Source organism: Herpailurus yagouaroundi, unplaced genomic scaffold, assembly GCF_014898765.1.
Source record: "Herpailurus yagouaroundi ecotype Mexico unplaced genomic scaffold, PumYag 163, whole genome shotgun sequence".
In the NCBI taxonomy this organism is placed as follows: Eukaryota; Metazoa; Chordata; class Mammalia; order Carnivora; family Felidae; genus Herpailurus; species Herpailurus yagouaroundi.
This window is the reverse complement of record NW_024412404.1, coordinates 1,873,972-1,900,049: the sequence shown is the minus strand read 5'-3', so window position 1 is coordinate 1,900,049 and position 26,078 is coordinate 1,873,972. Positions and strand designations below refer to the sequence as shown.

The 26,078-nt window shown below is 40.1% G+C and overlaps 1 protein-coding gene and 1 non-coding gene across 2 annotated transcripts in view; both read left to right on the top strand.

Annotated features, from left to right (window-relative positions):
* The window catches only part of CCDC6 (coiled-coil domain containing 6), a 108,827-nt gene extending 96,477 nt beyond the window's left edge, over positions 1 to 12,350 (top strand). Inside the window, exons 8-9 of the mRNA XM_040485089.1 lie at positions 6,895 to 7,019; positions 8,056 to 12,350. Of these exons, the coding sequence (XP_040341023.1) occupies positions 6,895 to 7,019; positions 8,056 to 8,250 (320 nt within the window). The 3' untranslated portion in view covers positions 8,251 to 12,350. The remainder of the gene's footprint in view (positions 1 to 6,894; positions 7,020 to 8,055) is intronic.
* On the top strand, positions 3,164 to 3,267 carry LOC121037627 (U6 spliceosomal RNA). The gene has a single exon (XR_005793888.1). It is a non-coding gene; the product is annotated as a U6 spliceosomal RNA (small nuclear RNA).
* Positions 12,351 to 26,078: the final 13,728 nt, after the last annotated feature.

The following is a 26,078-nucleotide window of genomic DNA, read 5'->3' as shown; positions in this document are numbered from 1 at the left end:
TTTCAACAAGAAGAGAGTGGTCAGCTTCATCAGATGTTCTCCAAGGTCAAGTAAAATGAGGAGTGGAGAGTGGTTATTGCAGCTGGCAGAGCAGAAACACTGCTGACATTGCAGGAGCAGTCTTGGTGGAGGGATGGAGACAGAGCCACATTAGGGAGATTTAAAGAGGAAATCCTGTCTATATTGTCTGTGTTTTTGCAAAGACAATGTTTTTATGTGTGATTTGTAGAACTAAAATCTCTTAAAATTGTAATTTAAAATAATCTTAAAAGGAAGAAAAGGTATATCTGCCTTTAGTCCAGTTTTACATTTTTTTTTCATTAGCAAAAAGATACTAAAGAAAATTTGGGGACAATCGGAAGGATATAAGCAGAAATAAAGTCCCTCTTTCCAGAGTCCAGAATCCCTCTATCCAAAGGTGGAGTTAATATTTTAGTGTTTCCAGTTGTGTCCTTTCCCTACCCCCCTCCTCTTACAATGTTCCTTTGGAGAGGTGGTTTCATACAGATTATATATATTTTGTATTTGCCTCATTTTGCTTAGTAGTTTTCCTCATGAACTGCTTTTAATTAATCATCTTTTAATTTTGCAGCCTTGAGCTTGTGGACAGTGAAATAAGTCTTAACATTTTTACTTTAGTTAATGCATTTCCATGAGAGCCAGAGAAATTTATCGTAGCAATAACTTTGAAAAGCCGTAGTATTCGATTTAGTAGACTGGTATTTGGGGGTTGGCATTTTCAACCTAGGTATTTGTGTTCTCATCCTGTATTTTTTCTTTTGTTTTTTTTGTTTGTTTTTTGTTTTTTGTTTTTTTGTGCAAGCGTGGGAGAAGGGCAGAGAGAAAGAGAAAATCCCAAGCAAACTCCATGCTTAGCATGGAGCCTGACAGGGGGCTCAGACCTGAGGCAAAATCAAGAGTCAGATGCCCAACTGACTGAGCCACCCAGGCACGCCATCTCCTCCTGTACTGTGTTCATGGGCTAGTGGGTCAGATGCAAGATGATTAGAACTTAAGGGAAAACAAAAAGTACTAAGACCTGGTCTCTGGCCTCTAAGAGCTTATCATCAACAAACAGTAGGGCCTGGGGAAGGGGGTGAAATACAATAAACAAATTCTTTGCAAGAAACTTTATAAGGCCAAGCATAATGAATTTATGTAAAAATTGAGTAGTTGAACAGTGGTACATCTACTCTGTGGAATACTTACTACTCAGCAGTAAAAAGGAACTAACCTGATAACGTGTGAGAACTTGGATGGAGCATGGGGAGTGTTATGATGGATGAAAAAAGCCATTCTCAAAGGGTTATATGATGTACGATTTCATTTCTAGAACATTCTCAAAGTGATACCATTACTGTGATGGGGAACAGACCAGTCATTGCCAGGGTGTAGGATGAGGGGGAGGGGGTGACCAGGGAAAGGATGGGCATGACCGGCTTTCTTTGTGATGTTGGAGCAGTTTTGCATCTGGTTGTGGTGAGTTACTTGGATCTACACATGTGATAAAATTACTTTGAGTTGTGTACACACATGCACACAGGAAGAGTACAATAAAAACTGATGAAATCCAACTCAAGTCTCTGCCTTGGTCACTAGTGGTGGACCTGTGTTCGTGTTCTGGGTTGACACTGTGCTGTGCTTATGGAAGATGTTCCTGGGGAGGCTGGCTGCAGGGCCCACAGGACCCCTGTAGTGTGTGTGCAACTTCATGTGGATGGTAAATGGTTTCAAAATAAAAAGTTAAAATTGAAAAAAATCTAAATAGTTTAAGAAGAGATTAAACAAAGAGAGCTACCAGCTTAGAGCACTTTAGAGATGGGCCTTAAAGGAGCTTAATGAGCTGAACCTTAATGAGGCCATAGTTGGCCAGGCACTCTGAGCACTTTGTGATATTTACTCATTTCATCCCCACAACAACCTTACGAGGCCACTACAGTAATCTCATTTTACAGTTGATCTATCTGAAGTCCACTGTCACTTGGTGCCAAGAGGCAGAACTAGAGTCTGAGCTAATATGACAGTCGGCTCTAGAGTGTCTGGGCTGTTTCCCTCTTCAGAGGCTGATCGAGGTCCTGATTGACACGAGAGAAGGTACAGAGAAGACATCCCAGGCAAAGGGCTGGTGTGAACTGAGCAGTAGAGGTGAGAATCAAGAGTGATAAGGTCACTGTGGTTCTTACCACAGGCTGTTCTGGGTCCTGCTCCCATGGATTCTGATTTCATTGGATATGGGGCTGGGCAAGGGCTTTGATACTCAAGAGATAGTTTGGAGCCAAGTGCAGAGGCCTTTATAATAGCCAGAGAAGACATTCTTTTTTCTTCAACTTAGGTAGACAACAGGGAGTCTTTGAAGATTCTTGATTAGCGTTTAACATACCAATAACCTTGTAATGCTACAAAATAGGCTAGATATTTATTATTATTATTATTATTATTATTATTATTATTATTATGAGCTTCTCTGTCTTGGGATAAGGATCCATAGTTTATCTCTTAAATTTCATCACTTGCATAAGAAACAGAATTAGGGTTAAATAAAACCTTTTCTTTCCTCCTCCAGCTGAACAAAGCCCTTGTGGTTAAAAATAAACATGATCACTTAGTTTCCAAAGACTTATACTTTAGCCCTCCATTTTTTTAAAGATTGTTTGTTTGTTTGTTTATTTATTTATTTGTGTTTGTTTTTGAGAGAGAGAAGAATGTGAGTGGGTTAGGGGCAGAGAGAGAGGGAGACACAGAATCCAAAGCAGGCACCAGGCTCTGAGCTGTCAGCACAGAGCCTGATGCAGGGCTCGAACTCACAAGCCGTGAGATCTTGACCTGAGCTGAAGTCGGACACTCAACCAACTAAGCCACCCAGGCGCCCCCAGCCCTCCATTTTTTAAATGTCAACTCAAGATCCACAAATGGAATAGAAACATGTGAAATAGCACTAATTGATGGTCAAACCAAGAAATAAAATAACCTTTATTTATTTTATATAAAAAAGACAACTAAAGGTAGGCTTGGTGGCTGCATGTCTCAGCTATGGAAGCCAAAAAAAAAAAAAAAAGCATCCTTAACAGCTTCTTGTTTTTGTGTAATTCAGAAAAGAGGCTAAGTGGAGTTCATGTCGCTTGACATCCATTGGCTGATCTTAGATTCAAAGTGATTGAAAATGGCACTCATTTCAGCAGCACATATACTAAACCTGGAATGATACAGAGATTAGCATGCCCCCTGCACAAGGATGACATGCAAGTTTGTGGAGTGCCTGTATTTTTTAGCCAAAGCAAATCTGAGAAAGAAAAAGCAAAGCTGGAGGCATCACAGTTCCAGACTTCCAAGTTATATTATAAAGCCATAGTAATCAAAAAAGTATAGTAATCAAAAAATCAAAAACTGGCCCCAAAATAGACACATGGATCAACGAAAAAGATTAGAAAACCCAGAAGTAAACCCACAATGATATGGTCAGTTAATCTTCAACAAAGCAGGAAAGAATATCCAATGGGAAAAAGTCTCTTCAACAAATCAGTGTTGGGAAAATTGGACAGCTGCATGCCAAAGAATGAAACTGGACCATTTGCTTACACCATACACAAAAATAAATTCAAGATGGATTAAAAACCTAATAGTAAGACCTGAGACCATAGAAATCCTAGAAGAGAAAGTAGGCAATAATGTCTCAGATATTGGCAAGAGCAACTTCTTTCTAGATATATCCTGTATCCCCTGAGGCAAGTGAAATGAAAGCAAAAATAAACTATTGGGACTACCTCAAAATAAAATCTTCTGCACCGCAAGGGAAACAACAAAACTAAAACGCAGCCTATGGAATGGGAGAAGATATTTGCAAATGACCTTTCCGATAAAGGGTCAATATCCAAAATATATAAAGAACTTATAAAAGAACACCCAGGGGCACCTGCGTGGCTCAGTCAGTTGAGGATCTGACTTCTGCTCAAGTCATGATCTCATGGCTTGTGAGTTTGAGCCCTGAGTCAGGCTCGGTGCTGACAGCTCAGAGCCTGGAGCCTGTTTCATATTCATATTCATATTCTCTCTCTCTCTCTCTCTCTCTCTCTCTCTCTCTCTCTGCCCCTCCCCCACTTGCTCCGTCTCTCTCTCAAAAATTAATACAAACATTAAAAATTTTTTAATTAAAAAACCTCAACACTCAAAAAACAAATAATCCAATTTAAAATGGGTAGAAGATATGAACAGACATTTCTCCAGAGAAGACATACAGATGGCCAACAGACATGTGAACAGATGCTCAACATCACTCATTATTAGAGATGCACAACAATTGCAAATCAAAAACTACAATAAGAGATCACATCAAACCTATCAGAATGGATAAAATCAACAACACCAAAAATAAAAGGTGAGGGGATGTGGAGAAAAAGGAATCCTCTTTCACTGTTGGTGGGAATGCAGCTGGTGCAGCTTCTGTGGAAAACAGTATGGAAGTTCCTCAAAAAGTTAAAAGTAAAACTACCTTATGATCCATTAATTGTACTACTGAGTACCCAAAAAATACAAAAACACTAATTCAGAGGTGTACATGCACCTCTATGTTGATAGCAGCCTTATTTACCATAGCCAAGATATGGAAACATCCCAAGTGTCCATCGATTGATGAATGGATAAAGAAGATGGGTATATATACATACAATGTAATATTATTCAGCCATAAAAAGGAATGAAATCTTGCCATTTGCAATGATATGGATGGTTCTAAGAGAGTATAATGCTAAGTGAAATAAGTCAGAGAAAGACAAATACCATATGATTTCACTTATATGTGGAATTTAAGAAACAAATGAGCAAAGGAAAAAAGACAAAAACCAAGAAACAGACTATAGAGAACAAGCTGATGGCTATCAGAAGAGAAGTTGGTTGGAGATTGGTGAAATAGGTGATGGGGGGATTAAGGAGTGCAGTTGTGATGAGAACAGGGTGATGTGTGGAGTTGTTGAATCACTATAGTGTACACCTGAAACTAATATACCATTGTATGTTAACGATATGGAAGTTAAAATAAAATAACAACAAAACCAAAGTGATTGAAAATAGGTTGTTCTGCCCAAACTCCCCGAATTGCCCCTTTGTTTCCATTTTCATTCCATTGATTCATATGGGATGTACTCTGTGCTGGATAACCCTGGTAGATGCTGGGAACTCAAAGATGTAAAGATAGCTGTATTTATTCACTGATAAATAAGCAATGCCCCAGACCACTAGACCAGTAGTTCCGGAGCTGCTTAGGTTGAACATTTGGATTATTTGAAAAACGCAGTTGTTTGTTCCCCAACCCAGACCTATCTAAGGAAAGTCTGGGCTTGAGTATTTTAAAAACACTTTAGAGATGATTCTGGGGTCCTAGATGGAGACTATGTAGAACATGATAGTGGGCTGGGGTTGTTTATTTCCTAAATATCAGCTGCTTTGGGGGAGCAGTGACATATATAGGGCTTCTGTTTTCTTTGTTGAGTATCCTCAAGTTGCGAAGTTCTCCGTGGTGATTTTTTATTTGTTTTTTTTGTTTGTTTGTTTGCCTTTATAACAGCTACACACACACACACACCCACAGTGGTTTTGTCTCGTTGGTGTCTCTTTTGACACTTCCTGTTTTCTTGCATCTGATTTTTACCCCTTTGCTCTGTTTTTCTCCTTGATTTTTATTTCTTCTCCTGTCTTTTCACTACTTCCCTACATCTTAGTTGGACTCCTAACAAGGTCTGGTTTTGTTTTGTTTTGTTTTTTAATTGGGATAAGAACACTTACCATGAGATCTACTTTTAACAAAAATTTAACTATAACTATAGGCACAGTGTTGTACAGTAGATCTCCAGAACTTACTCTTCTTGTATAATTGAAACTTTATGCCTGTTGAGCAATAATTCTCTTTCTACTCTTAGCCCTTGGCAACTACCACCGTATTCTCCCTCTATGAGTTGACTTAAATCCCTCATATAATTGGTATCATGCAGTATTTGCCCTTCTGTGACTAGCTTATATTAGCATAATGTCCTCCAAGTTCATCCGTGTTCTCCTTGAAAAGAATTTCTTTCATTTTAAAGGCTGGGTAATATTCCATTGTATGTATATACTATGTTTCCTTTATTCACTTATCTGTTGATGGACATTTAGGTTGTTTATACATCTTTGCTCTTGCAACATTATGTTGCATGATGTTGAACATCTTTTCATATGCCTTTGACTATTTGTATGTCTTTGGAGAAATGTCTACTCAAATCCTTTGCCCATTTTTTAATTGGATTATTTATTTGATATTGAACTGTAGGAGTTCTTTATATATTTTGAATACTAATCCCTTATCTGATACATGGTTTGTAAATATTTTCTCATATTCTATATGTTCCCTTTCTGTTGACTGTTTCGTTCTGGAAGCTTTTGAGTTTGATATAGTCCCACTTGTCTATTTTCTGCTTTTGTGGCTGTGCTTTTGGTGTCACATCTGAGAAATCATTGCTAAGACCAATGTCATGAAGCTTTTCCTCTGTGTTTTTTTCTCAGGGTTTTATAGTTTCAGGTTTTATGTTTGAATCTTTGGTCCATTTTGAGTTGATTTTTGTGTATGGTGTTTGATAGAGGTCTAGTTTCATTCTTTTGCATGTGGATATCCAATTTTCTCCGTACCATTTGGTGAAGAAGCTAGGCCTATGAAGATGCATGGACCTATCTCTGGGCACTGTGTTCTGTTCCAGGACTTGACTATCATTTCCCCTTTGACCCAGCAGGCCATTCGGTGAGCCCAGCACTCTTCACATATGTGTTCATTTTTATTGGTGATGGAGAACTTTTGCATTTTAAGGTCTTCTAGATGGTTGAAGACAGCAGATAATTGAGTTTGAAATAATACTTGTTATTGTCATATTTCAGGTCTATCATATGCAAGTCACACAGTTGGCTTCACGCCACCAACTTCACTGACTAGAGCCGGAATGTCTTACTACAATTCCCCGGGTCTTCATGTGCAGCACATGGGAGCATCCCATGGCATCACAGTAAGTAGCCATAGGGCAGGAAGCCACAGTTTACTCCTGCTGCTGGTAGCAACAGGACCTCCTCAGGAGACCAGGCCCGATGCCCTTAGACATTTACCTTTCTTCTCCCTCCCACCATCAGTTCACCTTCAAACTGTAGAGACTTCCAGCAGTTTGTTACTAAGTTCTGGTGTTGAAAGTAAAATCCTTCCTGGGTGACAAAAATTTCAGCTTCACTTTCTGTGAAAAATTGCCCTTTGTGAAATGTTATTTGAACTCTGGCCAATGCCTCGATTAGATTCTGGCTGGCTCTTTGCCATAACGAATCATTGCTGGTTGCCACAATGTCTGCATCTTCACAATTCACTGATCCCCAGTATTCTTTCTGAAATTAGCCTTGTTTCTAGTTTCACTCAGAATTTTCTCTCCTGGGATTAGAAGGAACCTTAAGTGCATTTGGTTCAGACTTCACTCAGGAGTTTTTTCTTTAGACCTGGTTATTTAGTTGACTAATAGAGCAGTTGGAAATGTAGCTAACGGGTTTGAGAATAGGAGAGACGTGAGGGTATGTCCAGTAAGGGAATCTTTAAAAGAAGACTTTTATTCTGGAAAAGCAGTAAGGTATTTCTGAAGTTGTTTTTATTGGTTTGATGGCTTTATGTAAAAGCAGAAACATTTGGTTGAGCTGTAGCTCATAGGAGGTTGAAAACTTACTTTGAGTGATGGAAGGAACTTGGGGACATACAATGGACAGAAAAGATTTAAGTGGAGAATGAGACAGCTGTTTTTTAATTCTAGGGCTGTCTCCTGGAAGGGCCCAAGTCCAATTGTTTGGTCAATGCAAGTTTCATAGTAATTATGTATAGCTTTTTCATGAGTGTAGATGCAAACTCCACCTTGTTTTCATCAGTAGTTCAGAAACCAGTAGGGATAGACTAGGAAATCCCTAGTTTCTGGTCTTTGTTGCTCCCCTTTTTCACTAGCTCCTGCTTGTCAGGCTGTGTTAGAAATGAGCTGTCTGGACCCAGATTGACTTCCTGTTCTGTCCTGTCTACAGAGGCCTTCACCACGGAGAAGCAACAGTCCTGACAAATTCAAACGGCCTACGCCTCCTCCGTCTCCCAACACACAGACCCCAGTGCAGCCCCCTCCACCTCCACCTCCGCCGCCCATGCAGCCCGTGGCCCCCTCGGCAGCCACCTCGCAACCCGCCCCTTCGCAACATCCGGGGCACCCCTCCTCCCAGCCTTAATGCATGTGCTTGGTCTGCATCTCACGTTGGGACTCGTACAGTGGAGCCGTCTCCTCGACGCCAAAGGCTTCCTTCCCTGGCATATTTGGATCTGACTTATTTGCACTGAGGTTATCTAGGCTTCACTATTAATTGTGTTGTAAGTGTTTGTCGGAAACGCAGCCAGTGTTGTGGGTCTACAACACTAAACAGACGACTTTTTCCATCAGTGTTTTACTTGAATCTACATGTACGTCCATTCCCTGGCTGGAGCATCTGCTAGTCAATATTTGGTAATTCAGAAGCAGCGTGCAATTTTTGCTTGGCCCCAGAGCTTCATTTTCCTGGCTTTTAGGTTTGTAAAATAAAAAGGGATATCTTTTTTATATTTGTTTTCATAAATTTGCAGAAAATTACTGAGCTGTTAATCCCACCCCCAACCCCCATTATAATGGTGTTTACCAAACATCCCGGTAATTCAGCACTACAATTCAGACCTTTGAAAATCTAGCTTTCGGTGTAGAATGGAAAGTTAGATGGATCAGTGCCCAAGACCATAAACTCTTTAATAGAGCTTTTTACAGATACACTTTTTATAGGTTTTTTTCAGTATATGTCAACATCCGTTCTCTTGTAAAACAGGCCGAAGTGATGGATCACGTGGCTGTACCTTTTCCACATGTGGGATGGATAATTATTGTAGATTAAGGTGTGATTCTTTCCTTATCTTTAGTGTTAATCTACCCAGACCGGGCCCCTCTAACATGAGTCGATAAATGTTGTCCTACCAACCAGTGGTTTTGATGCCTGGTTAGAACATGCTATTTGATTTCTGCTGCAGAGGGCAATGTGATTGTAACAAAAACAGCGATTTACCTTTCCATTCTTTGTGTTCCCCTAAAATAGAGTTTGAACAAATATTTTAAAGGTGCAAAATATTAGAAAATACTATTTGAAATGAACATTATAGGAATATCTTGGCATAATGGCCACAGAATACTTTATTGCTTGGCAGAAAAGAGAAGAGTTGTAGAAGAAAGTAGCACATTAGCATTGATGACCGCTTACATCGCCCAGTATAAGCAAGTGCAGTGTACAAAGAAGTATACTCTGAATACATTATTTCCATTCATTCAGCACAAATAAATTGTTTGGTTTCACTTTGAAGTGGAACACTGTGAGTCACTCTTTTCTTAATACTTGCAACATCTTTATTTTTTGCTTTTCAGCAGTTACTGTTTTGTACTTTGGTAGTAAAGTGATTTTTACCACTTGTGTTTGCATATTTATATATGCTGTGGATGAAAATAACTTACTAGAGAATGTATATTTTATGATGAGAATGTGTATCTGTTGGATATAATCAGAGAACTGAAAATTAATTTATCGGTAATTTTTAAGAGTCCCTGTTTTGTGACAACCATCTCTAATAGCTAGCTCTTTATTGAACACACTCCTAAAAATAAGGAACCGTGACATTGTAGATATTTAATAGTGTACAGTATAGAAACTTCCATTTTTGCCTTCGAATGCATATTTAAGAATTACAGAATGAAACAAGTCTTGTTGGATAATAGTGTTTGACTAGCATTTTAAGAACTTGAGAGTAAAAGCAACAGTAGGATTTTTCACCTCTTCCTGCTTCCACCCCTGAACTGAGAACTTCACTCCCCAGTTGGTCTATATAAATGTTATTTATAACGTGTACGTAATATGCATAATCATAGTGCAGTTCTCAAATATGGGGAAGAAGTTCGGCATTTAATTATTGAGGCTTTAGGTTTTTAATTCGATCACACGAGGTCATATCAAACCCGGGGATCTCACCAACAGCCCGCTGTCCCTCCCGGTACATTGCCATTCCGAGGAATTCTGAGAAGGGGCAAACAAGGTTTGCCTTCATGGTACAGTTCTTGGTTTTTCTCCTAGGAAAAGCGTGGTCTGTGTTTACAAGAGTCTTGCGTGAGATGATAGAATTCAATGCTGTTGAATAGCAGCTTGCACTCCCATCGGAACGTCCATAAAGCAACGAGTTTCCTCTGCTTCCTGTCCATTGAGTTACCTCCTGAAAGCACACTAGTCCAGACATTGCCATATGGTGAACAGAAAGCACTTGGCGTGAGCAGACCGTTCCTGACAAATGCCTTTTAGAAACAGGTTCTTGATATTCAGACTTTGCAGAACTGTAGTGCTGGTGCCCCTGGACTAGTCAGTTCCTTTCAATATAGACCACAGCTCCTTCAGACAGCACTTTTCAACATAAATCTTGTTGCCTCTCCCTGCAGACATTCAGAATTGAGAGAACAAACACTACTATTTTGAATTTATGCTGTTTTGTGTACTTCTAAAGGGTTTTTGACCCCACGTAGAGCCTGTCCCGCATGGGCGGTACACATGCTAGGGCCATTTCTTAGTGATTGTTTAGCCATGAGGGACCCATAAAATTCAGACCCCAAGCCTGTAGAGGCAGGAGTCCCCTCACCCATGGGAAGCTGCCTTACCTCAGGCTCTTCTCTTTGGGGCTAAATATGGTTCCTGCCATTCCTGTTGCTCACCCAGGGTAACCCTGGACTGATGCCCCGAAGGCCTTTGTAAAATCCGTAGCCATCATGAAGGCAGGCGGGAACAGCAGTAGCTTCAGTAACTTCCTTTTCCTGTCTTGCTGACAGAGACCCTTGGCTACCACTGTGCTGCTAATAGGATAAGTACTCTGTTGCCAGACTACCATGCCTTCTATACAAAACCAAATTAACTTCTGTAATACCTGACACCTCTCTGGGCTCTGAACTGCTTTCTCTCATCAAGCATGCTGGCATTCTGGACAGAATTCTAGAAATTTGGCAGAGGGTGGAAGTATTTAAGGTTTAATTTAACTTGCTCCTTTGTTAATTGAAAGGAGTTTTAAATTCTGAGCTCCTGAGATACCACAACCATGGAATGAATGTGTGACCAGAATGTGGCTTTGACACCAAGTGCTGCTGTCCCTTTGTAATTGGCTTCTAACTGATTTGACCAGAGATAATTGATAATGTGAATTTTTGTTAACTGTTCAATTGTAGGAAAATAGAGTATGTATCGCCCTTTGTTAGGTAGACATGAACTTTTCCTGCACGAAGCCTTGCTTATAGAGGATGCTCAATAAGGCAAGAAAAAGCATAGTAACTGTGCTTCGAGAGCGCAATATTTTTATCTTACCAGTACAGAAGAGTCATTTCTGTGTAACTTGATCTTCTGTCTAGTACTTGTCTTATAGGTAACCAACACTGAAAACTTTGTAGTGATAACTACCAAAGAAATACATAGTGAAACAACCTTTATTTCCAAATTTATTAAAGAACCAGCCATTGACGCTGCTACATGAGTTCCATGCTCAAGAGCCATTGTAAGAGATTAAGGGGTTTTTAGTTTCTTTTTTGTTTTTGTTTTTTTCTTGTTTTCTTTTTTCTATTTTTTAAAAACATACACACACACCTGTTAGCATAAAATGAGGAGCATCTTCCAGAATGCTCAGCAGTTACGGTTAACTGCCAAGCTCTGGTTGTCTCTCATTAGGCAGTGGAAGGAATCCTGCATTCATGATCGCGTGGGTGCTGTGTGTGTGCACATGTGTGTGTGTGTGCATTCATGCCTTAACTCGAGTTACTGCTCAACTTTAGTTCTTGACTTGGTCTGCACCGTCATCGAGATTGTACTGTACATCTCGATCTGAACTTCATCCTGGCAAAAACAAAGTTGCAGGCACAACAGTTTGAGAATGCATTCCTCCGGAAGAGTGTTTGATCAGGTTGACCCTGAGCCTTTGGACTTCATTTGGAACTTAGCATGGAAAACAAAAGCGGACTGTCAAATAGAAAGACATCAACAAGGAAGAGAGGAGAGCCAAGTGCTAGCATTGTCTTTTGCCTCTGCATCTCCGTGCACACTGTATGTTGTTCATGATAGCTTGTTTACAACTTGACTAGGTTGGAGTTCTGGTGATAGTGGCAATCTTGACATACTTGGTCAGAGTTTAGAGAGCTGTAAGACTTCCAATTAATGTCTTATTTACTTCTTTATGTTGATTAGTCTTTGATACATGTGCTGAATCAGAAACCTAAATAAAGATAATTTTTTAAAATGTACCTATTGAGCCTTAAAACCTGTCTCTTTGTTTCTGGTCTTTGAGTCAGAAAATGAACATTGTTTCCCTGTTGATTCTGATGGACATCTAACTTTGATTCTAGATACTAAAGTCTGCCTTGGAAAATAGACTTTTTTAAAAACTCTTTTTAAAGTTTATTTATTTTGAGAGAGAGAGTGCACCACCAGGGGAGTGACAGAGAGAGAGTAAGAGAGCGAGAATCCCAAGCAGGCTCCACACTGTCAGCGCAGAGCCCAACAGGAGGCATGCACTCATGAACCGTGAGATCATGACCTGAGCCAAAGCCAAGAGTCCAACACTGACTGAGCCACCCAGGCACCCCTAGAAAGTAAACTTAAGGACAGGACACAAAAGGAGCTAGGACTGTTCTGTCTCTTAAATGGGGTGCTGGTTACCTAGATGTATTGAGTTTTTCTGAAAATTCGCTGAGCTGTATACTTATGATTTGTGTGCACTGCTCCATAACTGTTATATTTCAATTTAAAACCATAAACCTAGGAAATTATGAAAAGTGACACTCATTCCCAAAATGTTACACAAATATATATATGTGTGTCTATATTGTGTGTAGATTCATACATATATAGACACCCACATGCACACACATTGAGGCTTTGGATATTACATCTGGTATATTTGCGAGCTTATTCTTAAAGTCTCTTGTGATTTACTCTTCTACTCTTTTACTTTTTTAGGAAGCACGGCTCCAGAATCACTTCCAGGTTTGAGTACCAGCTCTTTAACTGGGCCAGTTACTTAACCACTCTGGAACTCCAGTCCCTCACCTGTGAAATACCATTATCTGCCTTACTAACATGAGAAGAGGAAGACGGGAGCCTCTAGTGTCCTTCGCACAATAAGATACAGATTAGCCCCACAGCCATTCATTTGGGAAGAAACTTAGAATGGGTGTTTGGGGTTGACTTTTCACACATTTGGGGGCAGTATCATTTGTCAGTTGCATTTTTGTGAGCCCCTAGCATCCAATGGGGGAAAGCGCAGTAGTGAGCAAAATCCTGCCTTAGGAGCATAGTCCTAATTAGGAGTCTAGTTTTCAAGAACCCAGGTGCAGTACAGTCTTCTGAGGGCAGACTTTGAATCTAGGCCTTTTTCTGTATAAAAGTGCTAAATGAATCGAGTAGTTTCTGACTCACTCTGGCTTAAGCCAGATTCCGTGTTAACTACTAGTTAATGAAAGAGTTTTTAATTTGGTTAGCCCTTTGATGAAGACCTCTGTACTCCTGACAGCTAGGTCTTAGCAGAAAATGTTACCCGAGGAGTTACCCAGGACCTTGGAATTCAAGTCCTGGCTTCATTTGCAAGCTTCATTTTTTGAATCTGTATAATGGGGATAGCCATTCTTATTTTAGGTAGAGTTTGATGAAAACAGGATTTAAACAAAGTGTTTTAACAACAAGTAAGTAAAGTTTAAGCTACATGTGTGCTTTTTTTTCTTCTGATATCTTTTAGAGGCGGTATGCCCACCTGGTGCATCTGAAATTGAAACAGTTTTGATAGGAACTTTGTGTTTAGGTAAATAAAACTATATAAATCTGGGGTTTTGTTTTTAATATTTGAGTATTAAAAATTTTGTGGAAATGCAATTGTATTCAGTCACTAATGTCTAATCCACGCCCAAACGTTTTTAATATTCTCTTTGGAAATAGAGGAGGAAGTCAGTGTGTGATAGATTATATTTTGTGTCTAATGTTTATGTTGACATGAGAGATTGAATTCTTGCCCTTTGAAGTTTTCTGGTATCATCCCTAATTCCACAGTACATTGAATGCTATTGAACTAAATATATTTAGAGCTTTTTCTGAAGATCATATTTTCTGGTACTCTATAAATGGTTTAGTGCAACTTTCAAGATAACTATCCCCAAAAGAGATCTTAGTAATTACTTAATTTTTTTCATCTTAAAAAGGAAAAGCCAGACTCAGAAGTGAAATGGACAATAGAATTAGTAGACAGGAATATGAGAACCTTCTCCATGTGTTTAGGAAGGCAGAAGAAAGCATGAGTATGATGAGAAAAATGAAAAATACAAAATATAACCAAATTGAATTTCTAGAGACAAAAAAACACAATATCTGGAATTTAAAACAACAACAAACTTGATACTTACATCTTTTGTGGATTTCTGTTTGTTCTCTTTGTTCCTTTAAAAGGCCACTCCTGGGGTGCCTGGGTGGCGCAGTCGGTTAAGCGTCCAGCTTCAGCCAGGTCACGATCTCACGGTCTGTGAGTTCGAGCCCCGCATCAGGCTCTGGGCTGATGGCTCAGAGCCTGGAGCCTGTTTCCGATTCTATGTCTCCCTCTCTCTGCCCCTCCCCTGTTCATGCTCTGTCTTTCTCTGTCCCAAAAATAAATAAACATTGAAAAAAAAATTTTTTTTTTTAAATAAAAAAATAAAAAAATAAAAGGCCACTCCTAGGGGCGCCTGGGTGGCTCAGTCGGTTGAGCGTCCAACTCTTGACTTCAGGTCAGGCCGTGATCTCATGCTTCATGGGTTCCAGCCCTGTGTTGGGCTTCATGCTGAGCATGGAGCCTGCTTGGGATTCTTTCTCAGTCTCTGTCTCTCTCTCTCTCAAAATAAATAAACAAAAAAATAAAATAAAAGGCCACTCCTAAAATTCAAGTTCAGCCTAATTGACCTACCTTTCTCCTCCCCCCTTTCCTGTTGTGTGTGTTGCTGGGGTGGTGGTGAGCCGCTCTTGGGGGATCTTCAACTTTGGGAACTGACTGTTCCTATTAGTTACTGCAGTGCTGGGCAGCAAGCCTCAGGTTTAAGGGAGCCAGTACACTAGCAGGTGTCCTGTGAGTTCAAGTCTGGCCCAACTCTGGTTTTCTCAGCTTTGGATTCCTCACCTATAAAAGAGGAATGGGAATGGGGTCAGTAGGATCCAATGAACATGTTAAAACTTTAGAGAGTACAAGGTTCTTTGTATCACAACTTCATGACAGTTTGCAAGTCTGGGAGTGTTGTGCTCTTGGGGAACAGCGCAGCAGACTACCACAGCATTTGAAGAGATGAGGGTCAGAGAAGACTTCCAGAGGAACCGGTCTTTAGGCACATTCTTGAAGAACAGGTGGGAATGAAATGGAGTGTTTGGAATAGAGGAAACAGCATGTGGGGAAACCTGGAGTAAGAGCATCCATCCACGTGGTGTTGGTTTGGGTTCCTTGAAAACAAAGTCAAGGACTTGGGTGTAGGAAGCTTGCTTGGGGATGATTCCAGGGCGTGGAATGAGAGTTCAGAGAAAGTTAAGACCAGCGAAGGGTGTGTTGATGAGCCTGTTGGCCTTATAGGAAACAAGTTCAACCCCAGGGGTCTGAGGCATAATTTAGAATGTGCCTCAGAGTTATCCCACCAGAGAGCAGGAATGTCGGGACTTGGAGTTACCAACTCCTTTTGCCTGTTGACTAAAGGCATCCTGGAGAGAATGACCCCCACATTGGAACTTTCTAGGTTGTGCATGAGACTTTCTCAAAAGCCTGAGGCAGCAAAGCAAGAAAGACAAGGTGAATAACTGTTCTTGGTGAAATCAGGTGGGCTGAGAGGATATGAGGTCTTGCATTGGTGGCCTCAGAGCTCAATACCTCACACAAGCATTTGGTTTAGCCTGGAGTATTGATGAAAAAAAAATTTTTCCCCCAGGAGTTGAAAATGCAATGTGTTTTATTTCCCACTTTTTCCCCTCCAGCTTTATTGAGAAATAATCAACATATAACATTGTGTAAGTTTAAGAAGTACTATGCAATGATTTGATATGTGTATATATTATAAAATGATTACCACAATAAGGCTAGTTAGCCTATCCATCACCTCACATAGTTAAAATTTATGAAAACTTGAAATACTTTTTAACTTAAAATGAGGGAACTTTTTGTTTAAAAAGTTTTATTTAAAAGTCCAGATTCCTAATTTCTCTTGAAAAAATAAGATCACAGCAGGGCCTCATCTCTCCATTGCACAATCAGATTGGGCTGAGCATTAGCTGTACCAGAAAGCAGGGAATGCCAGTCCCTCTTCAGAGCCTCGGGGGTCCCTCTGCCCATCATACAAGTTATTACTGTGGGGTCCCCACAGTCTTCTGAGTTTGTATACCCCTGGCATAAGGTATTTGAGGAATTCAAGTTTGATGTGGCTAAAGGCTATGTCTGTGCAGAAGAAAGAAGGGCAAGGAGTGGGTGAGTGGGAGGTGGACACGGAAGCCCAGTTTGGAAGGAGGCCGACACCGGAAGTTCCTGGCACAAGTCCAACGGATAATGATAAAGTGATGTAAAGACACCCAGTGGGCTGTGGTGAATCAATCCTTCTTGTGAGGCCCATCGGGAAGTCTGGCCACGATTGGAGCTAGGATTAAAGTGTTCCTGGATTCTCTTAGCTGTGATACTATCTGAATTGTCCCTTGCTCTCTCTAAATTCAGTACACAGCATGGTCTTAGCAGGCTGAGAAGAGGGTGTGCCCAGGGGTCTAGAATTCTAGCAATGAGTCAGACAGGGCTGTATTGATAAGTGTTTAACATTCTGCTGTCTCAAAACTAAGCCCTTCTTTATATTGCTTGCCAATTTTTGTGGTGTAAATACTCCCCACCAATGTGCTTTCATGCCACCAAGGGGAAAATCACTGAACTTGGAGAGAAGCGTGCAGTAGCACACCATTTATGTGGTATTTTCACCACAGAGATGTTAGTTGTAAATAACCTTAAAAGCATACTAATAGTGAAATGTAGCAAAACAATTAGGATATAAGATATTTTCAGTATTTATTAACTGCTTCAATACAGTCTTTTAAATCATAAATTTGTATACTTTAATTTTTAATAGTGTCTATGTTTAACAGCCAGCTGGCAGAATTCCTGGAAATGTGACAGTCGGCTCTTGTGAGTCTGTTGAGGCGGTTGTAGGGCACCTCTGGCTGGGAGCATGGAGGGATGGGGATAGGGGGCAATCAGAGGAGGCTCCAGCCTCTGCTGTGTGTGTGTCCTATTGCGAAGGCAGTGGTGACAGTGGGGAAAGTCATTTATTTGGGGGACCCCAAATGCCAAGCCCAGCTGCAGGCTTGAGAGCAGGCTGGGGTCTGGACTCAGCAGAGGACAAAAGATGGGTGAGAGTCCCTCAGGAGTCTCAAGGCTGTGAGGCAGCTGCTCTTGTGGGAAGCATCCCACGTGTCGAGTACAAGACTGTTGCTTAGACCCAGCATACTCACCTCAGGAGCCTGAGCATGCGGGTTCTAAGGCACCACGGGTCTTTTCCACTCAACTCTGCCTTTACCTTCCCTCCCCACCACCCTATCCTGCAGCCAAGACAGGAGGCCAGGACTTTATTCCGCAGAAGCAGACGCATCATGAGGGGGGCTGAGGAGCCCTGCAGGGTGCTCATTTTCCCCTGACTTGTTGGAAGCCAGTCTAGACTAGACAGGCTGCCCTGTATAGTGTTCCCTTTTGTTGGACTATAAACTAAGACACATGTTTAATGAACTTGGGGTGAATCAAGCTGTTAAGTGGCAAGGCCAAGTCACCTGGCTCTAGGACATGTGATCTCTTGATGGAAAAGAAATGTGGGGACAAAGTGGACATATGATTGTGAGGCAGGCCTCACAGACAAGGGATTCTAGAGCCATGGTCATTGGCAGCTGCTACAAAATTTTTGGGAAGTTGTCTAGAGTATAGTAGCAAAACAGGTTGGGGGTGGTTCAGACTGGAAAGAAGGAAAACCTGTGAACTTTATTTACCAAGGCCTCTGACCTATGTGTATGCATATGTGCAAGAGACCAAGGTGCCTGAATCAAAGGGGAAATGAACACTCCCTGGTTAGTTGGTATGAAAGATGTGCTGTTAATTTCTTTTCCAGCTATAATAATGGTATTGTGGCTATTGAATTTTTTTTCTTTCAGGTTTTTATCCTTGTCAGTGGCTATTTCCCTGAGAACTTGGGCCCCAGATCCCTGAGAAATGTCAGGACTCTGGAAGGAAGGTGCTGGGGAAGGCCACAGAAACAGAAATCCATCTGGGGAAGATTCTCCAGGGCTTTAGGCAGATTATGCACCTGGCAGAGCTTTCCACTTAAATATGAGTCCAAAGGCTGACTCGGCAGAGCCATCAGGGCAGTGACAGGGTTGCCAGCGGGGCCCCAGAGTACGGCCGGAAAAGGGAAGACCTTGAAGCAGCAGAAGATGTGGGTTTGAGGTGGGCTCTTACCTGAGTCCTGAATTATGGGGTTTCTAAATCCCTCTACTTTTCCTTTGCTATTTTTTTCCTTCTTCTTATTGATGTATATAATGTATTTGGCCTATTTCTTTTCTGTAAATAAAAGTAGCATTTCTAAAAGGTCTGCATCTTTTAGATGCATCTTTTAGAGCAGACCTTTTAGAAATACATAAATAAAATATTTACAAATGCAATGATAGGGTATTTGAGGTTTGCTTTAAAATAATTTATGGGGGAGGGTGAGGAAGTGGGTGTGAGTGTAGAGAAAACAAGATGGGCAGTATGTTGATTGCCTAAATTACGAGATAATTATTCTATTATCCACTTTTGTATGTTTAAGATCTTTACAGTAAAATTTTCAGAAATAGAGGCAAGGGGATCAAGAGATTTTAAGGATGGAAAGGAAGAAGGGAGTTTTGAGAAAGTGCTAGAGATGCTACCATAGGAAATTCTAATTTTTGCAATCAAGTGAAAGTATTTCATATACCACCCCCCCCAAAATAAGGAACATGGTGATCCTGGGTTCCTCAGGTGGCCTCCCCAGTGGGCACACACCCAGATGCCACTCCTGCCCTGCACTCCCTCCCTCTGCCTTTCACTTCCTAGCTGCCAAGATCTTAGAAGCTTTGAAGCTCAGCAGAGAAGGAAAATCCATTGAGAACAGTCTGTAAAGCTGCTGTATAAATGCAACTGATGTCTATTGTGTCATGGCTAAAAATGATAAGTGGAGGATGTGCACCTGAGAAGGAAACAGAGGGCTACTTCAATGAACAAATCAAAATACACCTGGTGGAGAGTCCAAAACAAACTATGAGTAGGGAGATAAAGCAACCAGAGTCACAAAAACAGAGAGCAAGTAACACACTCCAAAAAACACCTCCTGAAGGGCCAGGCCCTGGACAGTGTATGACCACTCTTTAATATAGCAGAGCTCTCAGGTGCAGGACATATAACAAACTTTTAAAACACATAAGAGACAGAAAACTAGTGAAAATGGCAAAATGGAAGAATTCTTCTCAAAAGAAATTCCAAGAAGTAATGACAGTTAGAGAATTGCTCAAAACAGATTTAAACAATATATCTGAGCAAGAATTTAGAATAATAGTCATAATATTAATCACTGGGCTTGAAAAAAGCATAGAAGACAGCAAAGAATCTGTTGCTGCAGAGATCAAGGAACAAAAAATAGTCATGATGAATTAAAAAATGTAAATGAGGTGCAAAATAAACTAGAGGTGGCGACAGTGAGGATTGACAGAGGATTGTCACTGGCGACAGTGAGGATTGAAGATGCAGAGGGGAGAATAAGTGAAAAAGAAGATAGAATTATGGAAAAAGATGAAGCTGAGAAAAAGAGAAAAAAATTCTGGACTATGAGGGGAGAATTAGAGAACTAAGTGATTCCATGAAACATAATAATATTTGTATCATGGGAGTTCCAGAAGAAGAAGAAGAGAGAAAGGGGCAGAAGGTGTACTTAACAAATCATAGCTGAGAACTTCCCCAATCTGGGGAAGGAAACAGACATTGAAATCCAGGAGGCACAGAGAACTCCCTTCAGACATAACAGGAATTGATCTTCTGCATGACACATCATAGTGAAACCGGAAAAATACAAAGATAAAGAGAACATTCTGAAAGCAGCTAGGGACAAATGGGTCTTAACCTACAAGGGTAGACACATAAGGGTAGTAGAAGACCTATCTACTGAAACTTGGCAGGCCAGAAGAGAGTAGCATGAAATATTCAATGTGCTGAATAGGAAAAATATGCAGCCAAGAATCCTTTATCCAACAAGCCTGTCATTCAGAATAGAAGGAGAGAGAAAGGTTTTCCCAGACAAAAACTGAAGGAGTTCATCACCACTAAAACAGCCCTACAAGAGATCCTAAGGGGAACTCTGTAAGTGGAATGATGCAAAGACCACAAATTACCAGAGACATAACTACAAACATGAAACCTACAGATAACACAATGACTCTAAATCCATATCTTTCAATAATAACACTGAATGTAAATGGACTAAAATGCTCCAATCAAAAGACAAAGGGTATCATAATGGATTAAAAAAAACAAGACCTATCTATTTTCTGTCTTCAAGAGACCCATTTTAGGCATGAGAATACCTTCAGATTGAAAGTGAGGGGATGGAGAACCATCTACCATGCTACTGGAAGTCAAAAGAAACCTGGAGTAGCCATACTTAGACAAACTAGATTTTAAACTAAAGGCTGTAACAAGAGATAAAGAAGGGCATTATATCATAATTACAGGGTGTATCCATCAAGAAGAGCTAACAATTATAAATGTCTATGCATCGAATTCGGAAGCACCCAAATATATAAAACAATAAACATAAGCAATCTTATTAGTAAGAATGTGGTAATTGCAGGGGACTTTAATACTCCACTTACAACAATGAACAGATCATCTAGACAGAAAATGACTAAAGAAACAATGGCCTTGAGGGGCGCCTGGGTGGCTCAGTCAGTTGAGCGTCTGACTTCAGCTCAGGTCATGATCTCACAGTTTGTGAGTTCGAGCTCCGCATTGGGCTCTGTGCTGATAGCTCAGGGCCTGGAGCCTGCTTCGGATTCTGTGTCTCCCTCTCTCTCTGCTCCTCCCCTGCTCACACTCTGTCTGTCTCTCAAAAATAAATGAAGATTAAAAAAAGAAAGAAAGAAAGAAACAATGGCCCCAAATAATACACTCGACCAGATGGGCTTGATGGATATATTCAGAGCTTTTCATCCTAAAGCAGCAGAATTCTTCTTGAGTGAATGTGGAACATTCTCCAAGATAGATCACATTCTGGGTCACAAAACTGCCCTCAATAGATATAAAAGAATTGAGATCATATCATTCACATTTCCAGATCACCATGCTATGAAACTTGAAATCAACCACAGGAAAAAGTTTGGAAAACCTCCAAATGCATGGAGGTTAAAGAACATCCTACTAAAGAATGAATGGGTCAACAAGGCAATTAAGGAAGAATTTAAAAAATATGCAGAAGCAAATGAAAGCAAAACAGTCCAACAGTCCAAACCCTTTGGAATGCAGCAAAGGCAGTCCTAAGAGGAAAATGCATTGCAATCCAGCCCTATCTCAAGAAACAAGAAAAATCTCAAATACAAAATCTAACAGCACACCTAAAGGAACTCCAAGCAGAACAACAAAGAAACCGCAAGGCCACCAGAAGAAGAGAAACAATAAAGATCAGAGCAGAAATAAACAATATAGTATCCAAAAAAACAGTAGAACAGATCAATGAAACTCAGAGTTGGTTTTTGGAAAAAGTAAACAAAATTGATAACCCCCTAGCCAGATTTCTCAAAAAGAAAAGAGGACCCAAATAGATAAAAATCACAAATGAAAATGGACTTACTATAACCAATCCCTCAGAAATACAAGCAATTATCAGAGAATACTATGAAAACTTATATGCCAACAAACTGGACAACTTGGAAGAAATGGAAAAATTCCTAGACACCCACATACTACAAAAATTCAAATGGGAAGAAATAGAAAATTTGAACAGACCCATAACTAGTGAAGAAATTGAATCAGTTATCAAAAATCTCCCAACAAATAAGAGTCCTGGGTCATATGGCTTTCCAGAAGAATTCTACCATTTAAAACAGAGTTAATAACTATCCTTCTCAAGCTGTTATAAAAAATAAAAACAGAAGGAAAACTTTCTGGCTCATTCTATGAAGCCAGCATTACCTTGATTCCCAAACCAGACAGAGACCCCACAAAGAAGGAGACTTCAGCCCAATATCCCTGATGAACAATTCTCAAATAAGATACAAAAATTCTCAACAAGATACTAGCAAATCAAATTAAGCAGCATATAAAAAGAATTATTCACCATGGTCAAGTGGAATTCATTCCTGGGCTGCAGGGCTGGTTCAATATTCACAAATCAATCAATGTGATACATCACATTAATAAAAGAAAAAATAAGAACCATATGCTCCTGTCAATAGATACAGAAGAAGCATTTGACAAAATACAGCATAGTTTCTTAATAAAAACCCTCAAGAAAATCGGGATAGAAGAAATATACCTAAACGTCATAAAAGCCATATATACAAAGCTCAGTGCTAATATCATCCTTAATAGGGAAGAACTGAGAGCTTTCCCCCTGAGATTAGGAAAACGACAAGGGTGTCCTCTCTCACCACTATTGTTTAACATAGTGTTGGAAGTCCTAGCATCAGCAACCAGACAACAAAATAATAAAAGGCATAAAAATTGGCAAGGATGAAGTCAAACTTTCACTTTTCACAGACATGCTATTCTACATGGAAAACCTGAAAGATGCCCCCCAAAGGCTGCTAGAACTGATGCATGAATTCAGCAAAGTTGCAGGATGCAAAATCAATGAACAGAAATTGGTTGCATTTCTATACACCAATAATGAAGCAACAGAAAGAGAAATCAAGAAATTGATCCCATTTACAACTGCACCAAGAACCATAAAATACCTAGGAATACACCTAACCAAAGAGGTAACAGATCTGAATGCTGAAAATTATAGAAAGCTTGTGAAGAAAATTGAAGAAGACACAAAGAAATGGAAAAACATTCCATGTTCATGGATTGGAAGAATAAATATTGTTAAAATGTCAATACTACCCAAAGCAGTCTACACATTCAGTGCAATCCCAATCAAAATTGCACTGGCATTCTTCTCAAAGCTAGAACAAATAATCCTAAAATGTGTATGGAACCACAAAAGACCCCAAATACCAAAGTAATATTGAAAAAGAAAACCAAAGCGTGATGCATCACAATCCCAGACTTTAGCCTGTACTACAAACCTGTAATCAAGACAGCATGTGTCACAAAAGCAGACACATAGACCAATGGAATAGAGAACCCAGAAATGGACCCACAAATGTATGGCCAACTAATCTGACAAAACAGGAAAGAGTATCCTATGGAAAAAAGTCTCTTTAGCAAGTGGTGCTGAGAGAACTGGACAGAACATACAGAGGAATGAAATTAGACCACTTTTTTACACCATAGACAAAAAATAAACTCAAAATGAATGAGAGACCTAAATGTGAGACAGGAAACCATCAAAACCCTAGAGGAGAAAACAGGCAACAACCTCTTTGACCTCAGCCACAGCAATTTCTTGCTCAACACATCTTCAAAGGCAAGAGAATTAAAAGCAAAAATGAACTACTGGGACCCCATCAAGATAAAAAGCTTTTGCACTACAAAGGAAACATCAAGAAAACTAAAAGGAAACCGATGGAATAGGAAAAGATATTTGCAAATGACATATCGGATAAAGGGTTAGTATCCAAAATCTATTAAAAACTTACCAAACTCAACATCCAAAAAACAAATAATCCAGTAAAGAAATGGGCGGAAGACATAAATAGATACTTTTCCAAAGAAGACATCCAGATGGCCAACAGACACATGAAAAGATGCTCAACGTCACTCATCATCAGGGAAATACAAATCAAAAGCCATCATGGTCAGAGAGGCTAAAAGTATTAGTCAGGAAACAACAGATGCTGGCGAGGATGTGGAGAAACAGGAATCCTCTTGCACTGTTGGTGGGAATGCAAACTGGTGCAGCCACTCTAGAGAACCATATGGAGGTTCCTCAAGAAATTAAAAATAGAACTACCCTACAACTCAGCAATAGCACTATTAGGAATTTACTCAAGGGATACAGGAGTGCTGATTCATAGGGGCACATGTTTATAGCAGTGCTTTCAACAATAGCCAAATTATGGAAAGAGCCTAAACATCTATCAACTGATGAAAGGATAAAGATGTGGTTTATATATACAATGGAATATTACTTGGCAATGAGAAAGAATGAAATCATGACATTTGCAGCATTGTTATGCTAAGTGAGATAAGTCAGGCAGAGAAAGACAGATATTGTATGTTTTCACTCCTATGTGGAACTGGAGAAACTTAACAAAAGACCATGGAGAAAGGGAAGGGGAAAAAATAGTTACAAACAGAGAGGGAGGGAGGCAAACCATGAGAGACTCTTAAATACAGAGAGCAAACTGAAGGTTGATGAGGGGGTGAAGGAGAGGGAAAATGGGTGATGGGCATTGAGGAGGGCACTTGGTGACCACTGGGTGTTGTATGTAAGTGATGAACCACAGGAATCCACCCCAAAAACCAAGAGTACACTTTACACAGTGTACGTTAGCCAATTTGACAATAAATTATATTAAAAAAGAAAGAAAGAAAGAAACATGTTGAGAAGTTGCTCTGCACCGAAAACAAGTTTATGGGTTTGTGAATGTTGGACTCTGAGCAAATGAACTGATATCCTGGTAACGTTAAACACAAGGAAATGTTCTCCCCTTTATTCCTTTCTTGTCCCCATGTACACATTTCCACAGATAATAGGGCTCACATGGTGGGGGCTTCCCTTTTACTTGGGAAAGGCCACTCCTTGCATTTGTCCCAGGGTATTCTAATTTTGTACTAAAGATGTGCTGCTGTTGTCATGTTTCAGGATGACCTTATGTAACTTTTGGACTGTGAGAGGCCTGGGAGTCCTGAATAAGGGACGTCAGTAATGAGGCTTCTGAAGAATTAGTCTACTTAGCCAACTATCGAGTGAGACCCCCTTTGGTATGTCTGAGTTTAAGAATGAGATGAAAGAGAAGAAAGCACTGGGCTTTATTTCACTTTGGCTTTTCAATCTCTTTGTGGAAATATGAGGCTCTACTTTTTGGTGCTTTAAAAATTCCTGGCCCTTTTCTGTGGTGGGTGTTTGTGACTTATTGGATAGCCTTTAACATTATGCAATGTATAACCCCAGTTTGAGTAGCATGACTGGGCACAAATCAAGGTGGCAAGCAGAATAAGGGGTCAGTCCTCTGAGGGTCTGACTTCATACCCAGTGGGTTTCATACCCAGTTTCACAATTTCAGACCTTTGCAGAAGCTTCTAAGGTGCTTGTCTCACTAGCCCTAGGTCAGGATTTAAAAGTAGCAATTTAAAAGAATTTTAAATGGCTACATGGATGTGGGCAGCACATTTCTGATACTTTGAGCTCCTTCTGTAAAGGGATCATCACCTATTTAGCCTTGGTTGTTAAACCAAATGGTTTAATAAAACTAAATGTAAAGAGATGTGATGGGGTGCCTGGGTGGCTCAGTCAGTTAAGCATCTGATTTCAGCTCACATCACGATCTCACACTCTGAGTTCAAGCCCTGTGTTGGGCTCTGTGCTGACAGCTCAGAGCCTGGAGCCTGCTTCAGATTCTGTGTCTCCCTCTCTCTCTGCCCCTCCCCTGCTCATGCTCTGTCTCTGTCTCAAAAATAAAAATAAAAACATTTTAAAAAATTAAAAAAAAAGAAATGTTAAGTGAAGGAAAACTCTAATTTTCTCTCCTCTCCTAACTTCTCCAGAAAGGTAGACTTTATTAATTTGACTGGATTAGAGTCTAGGACAATGACAACTGAGACATAAACCAGCAAAAGTTGGATT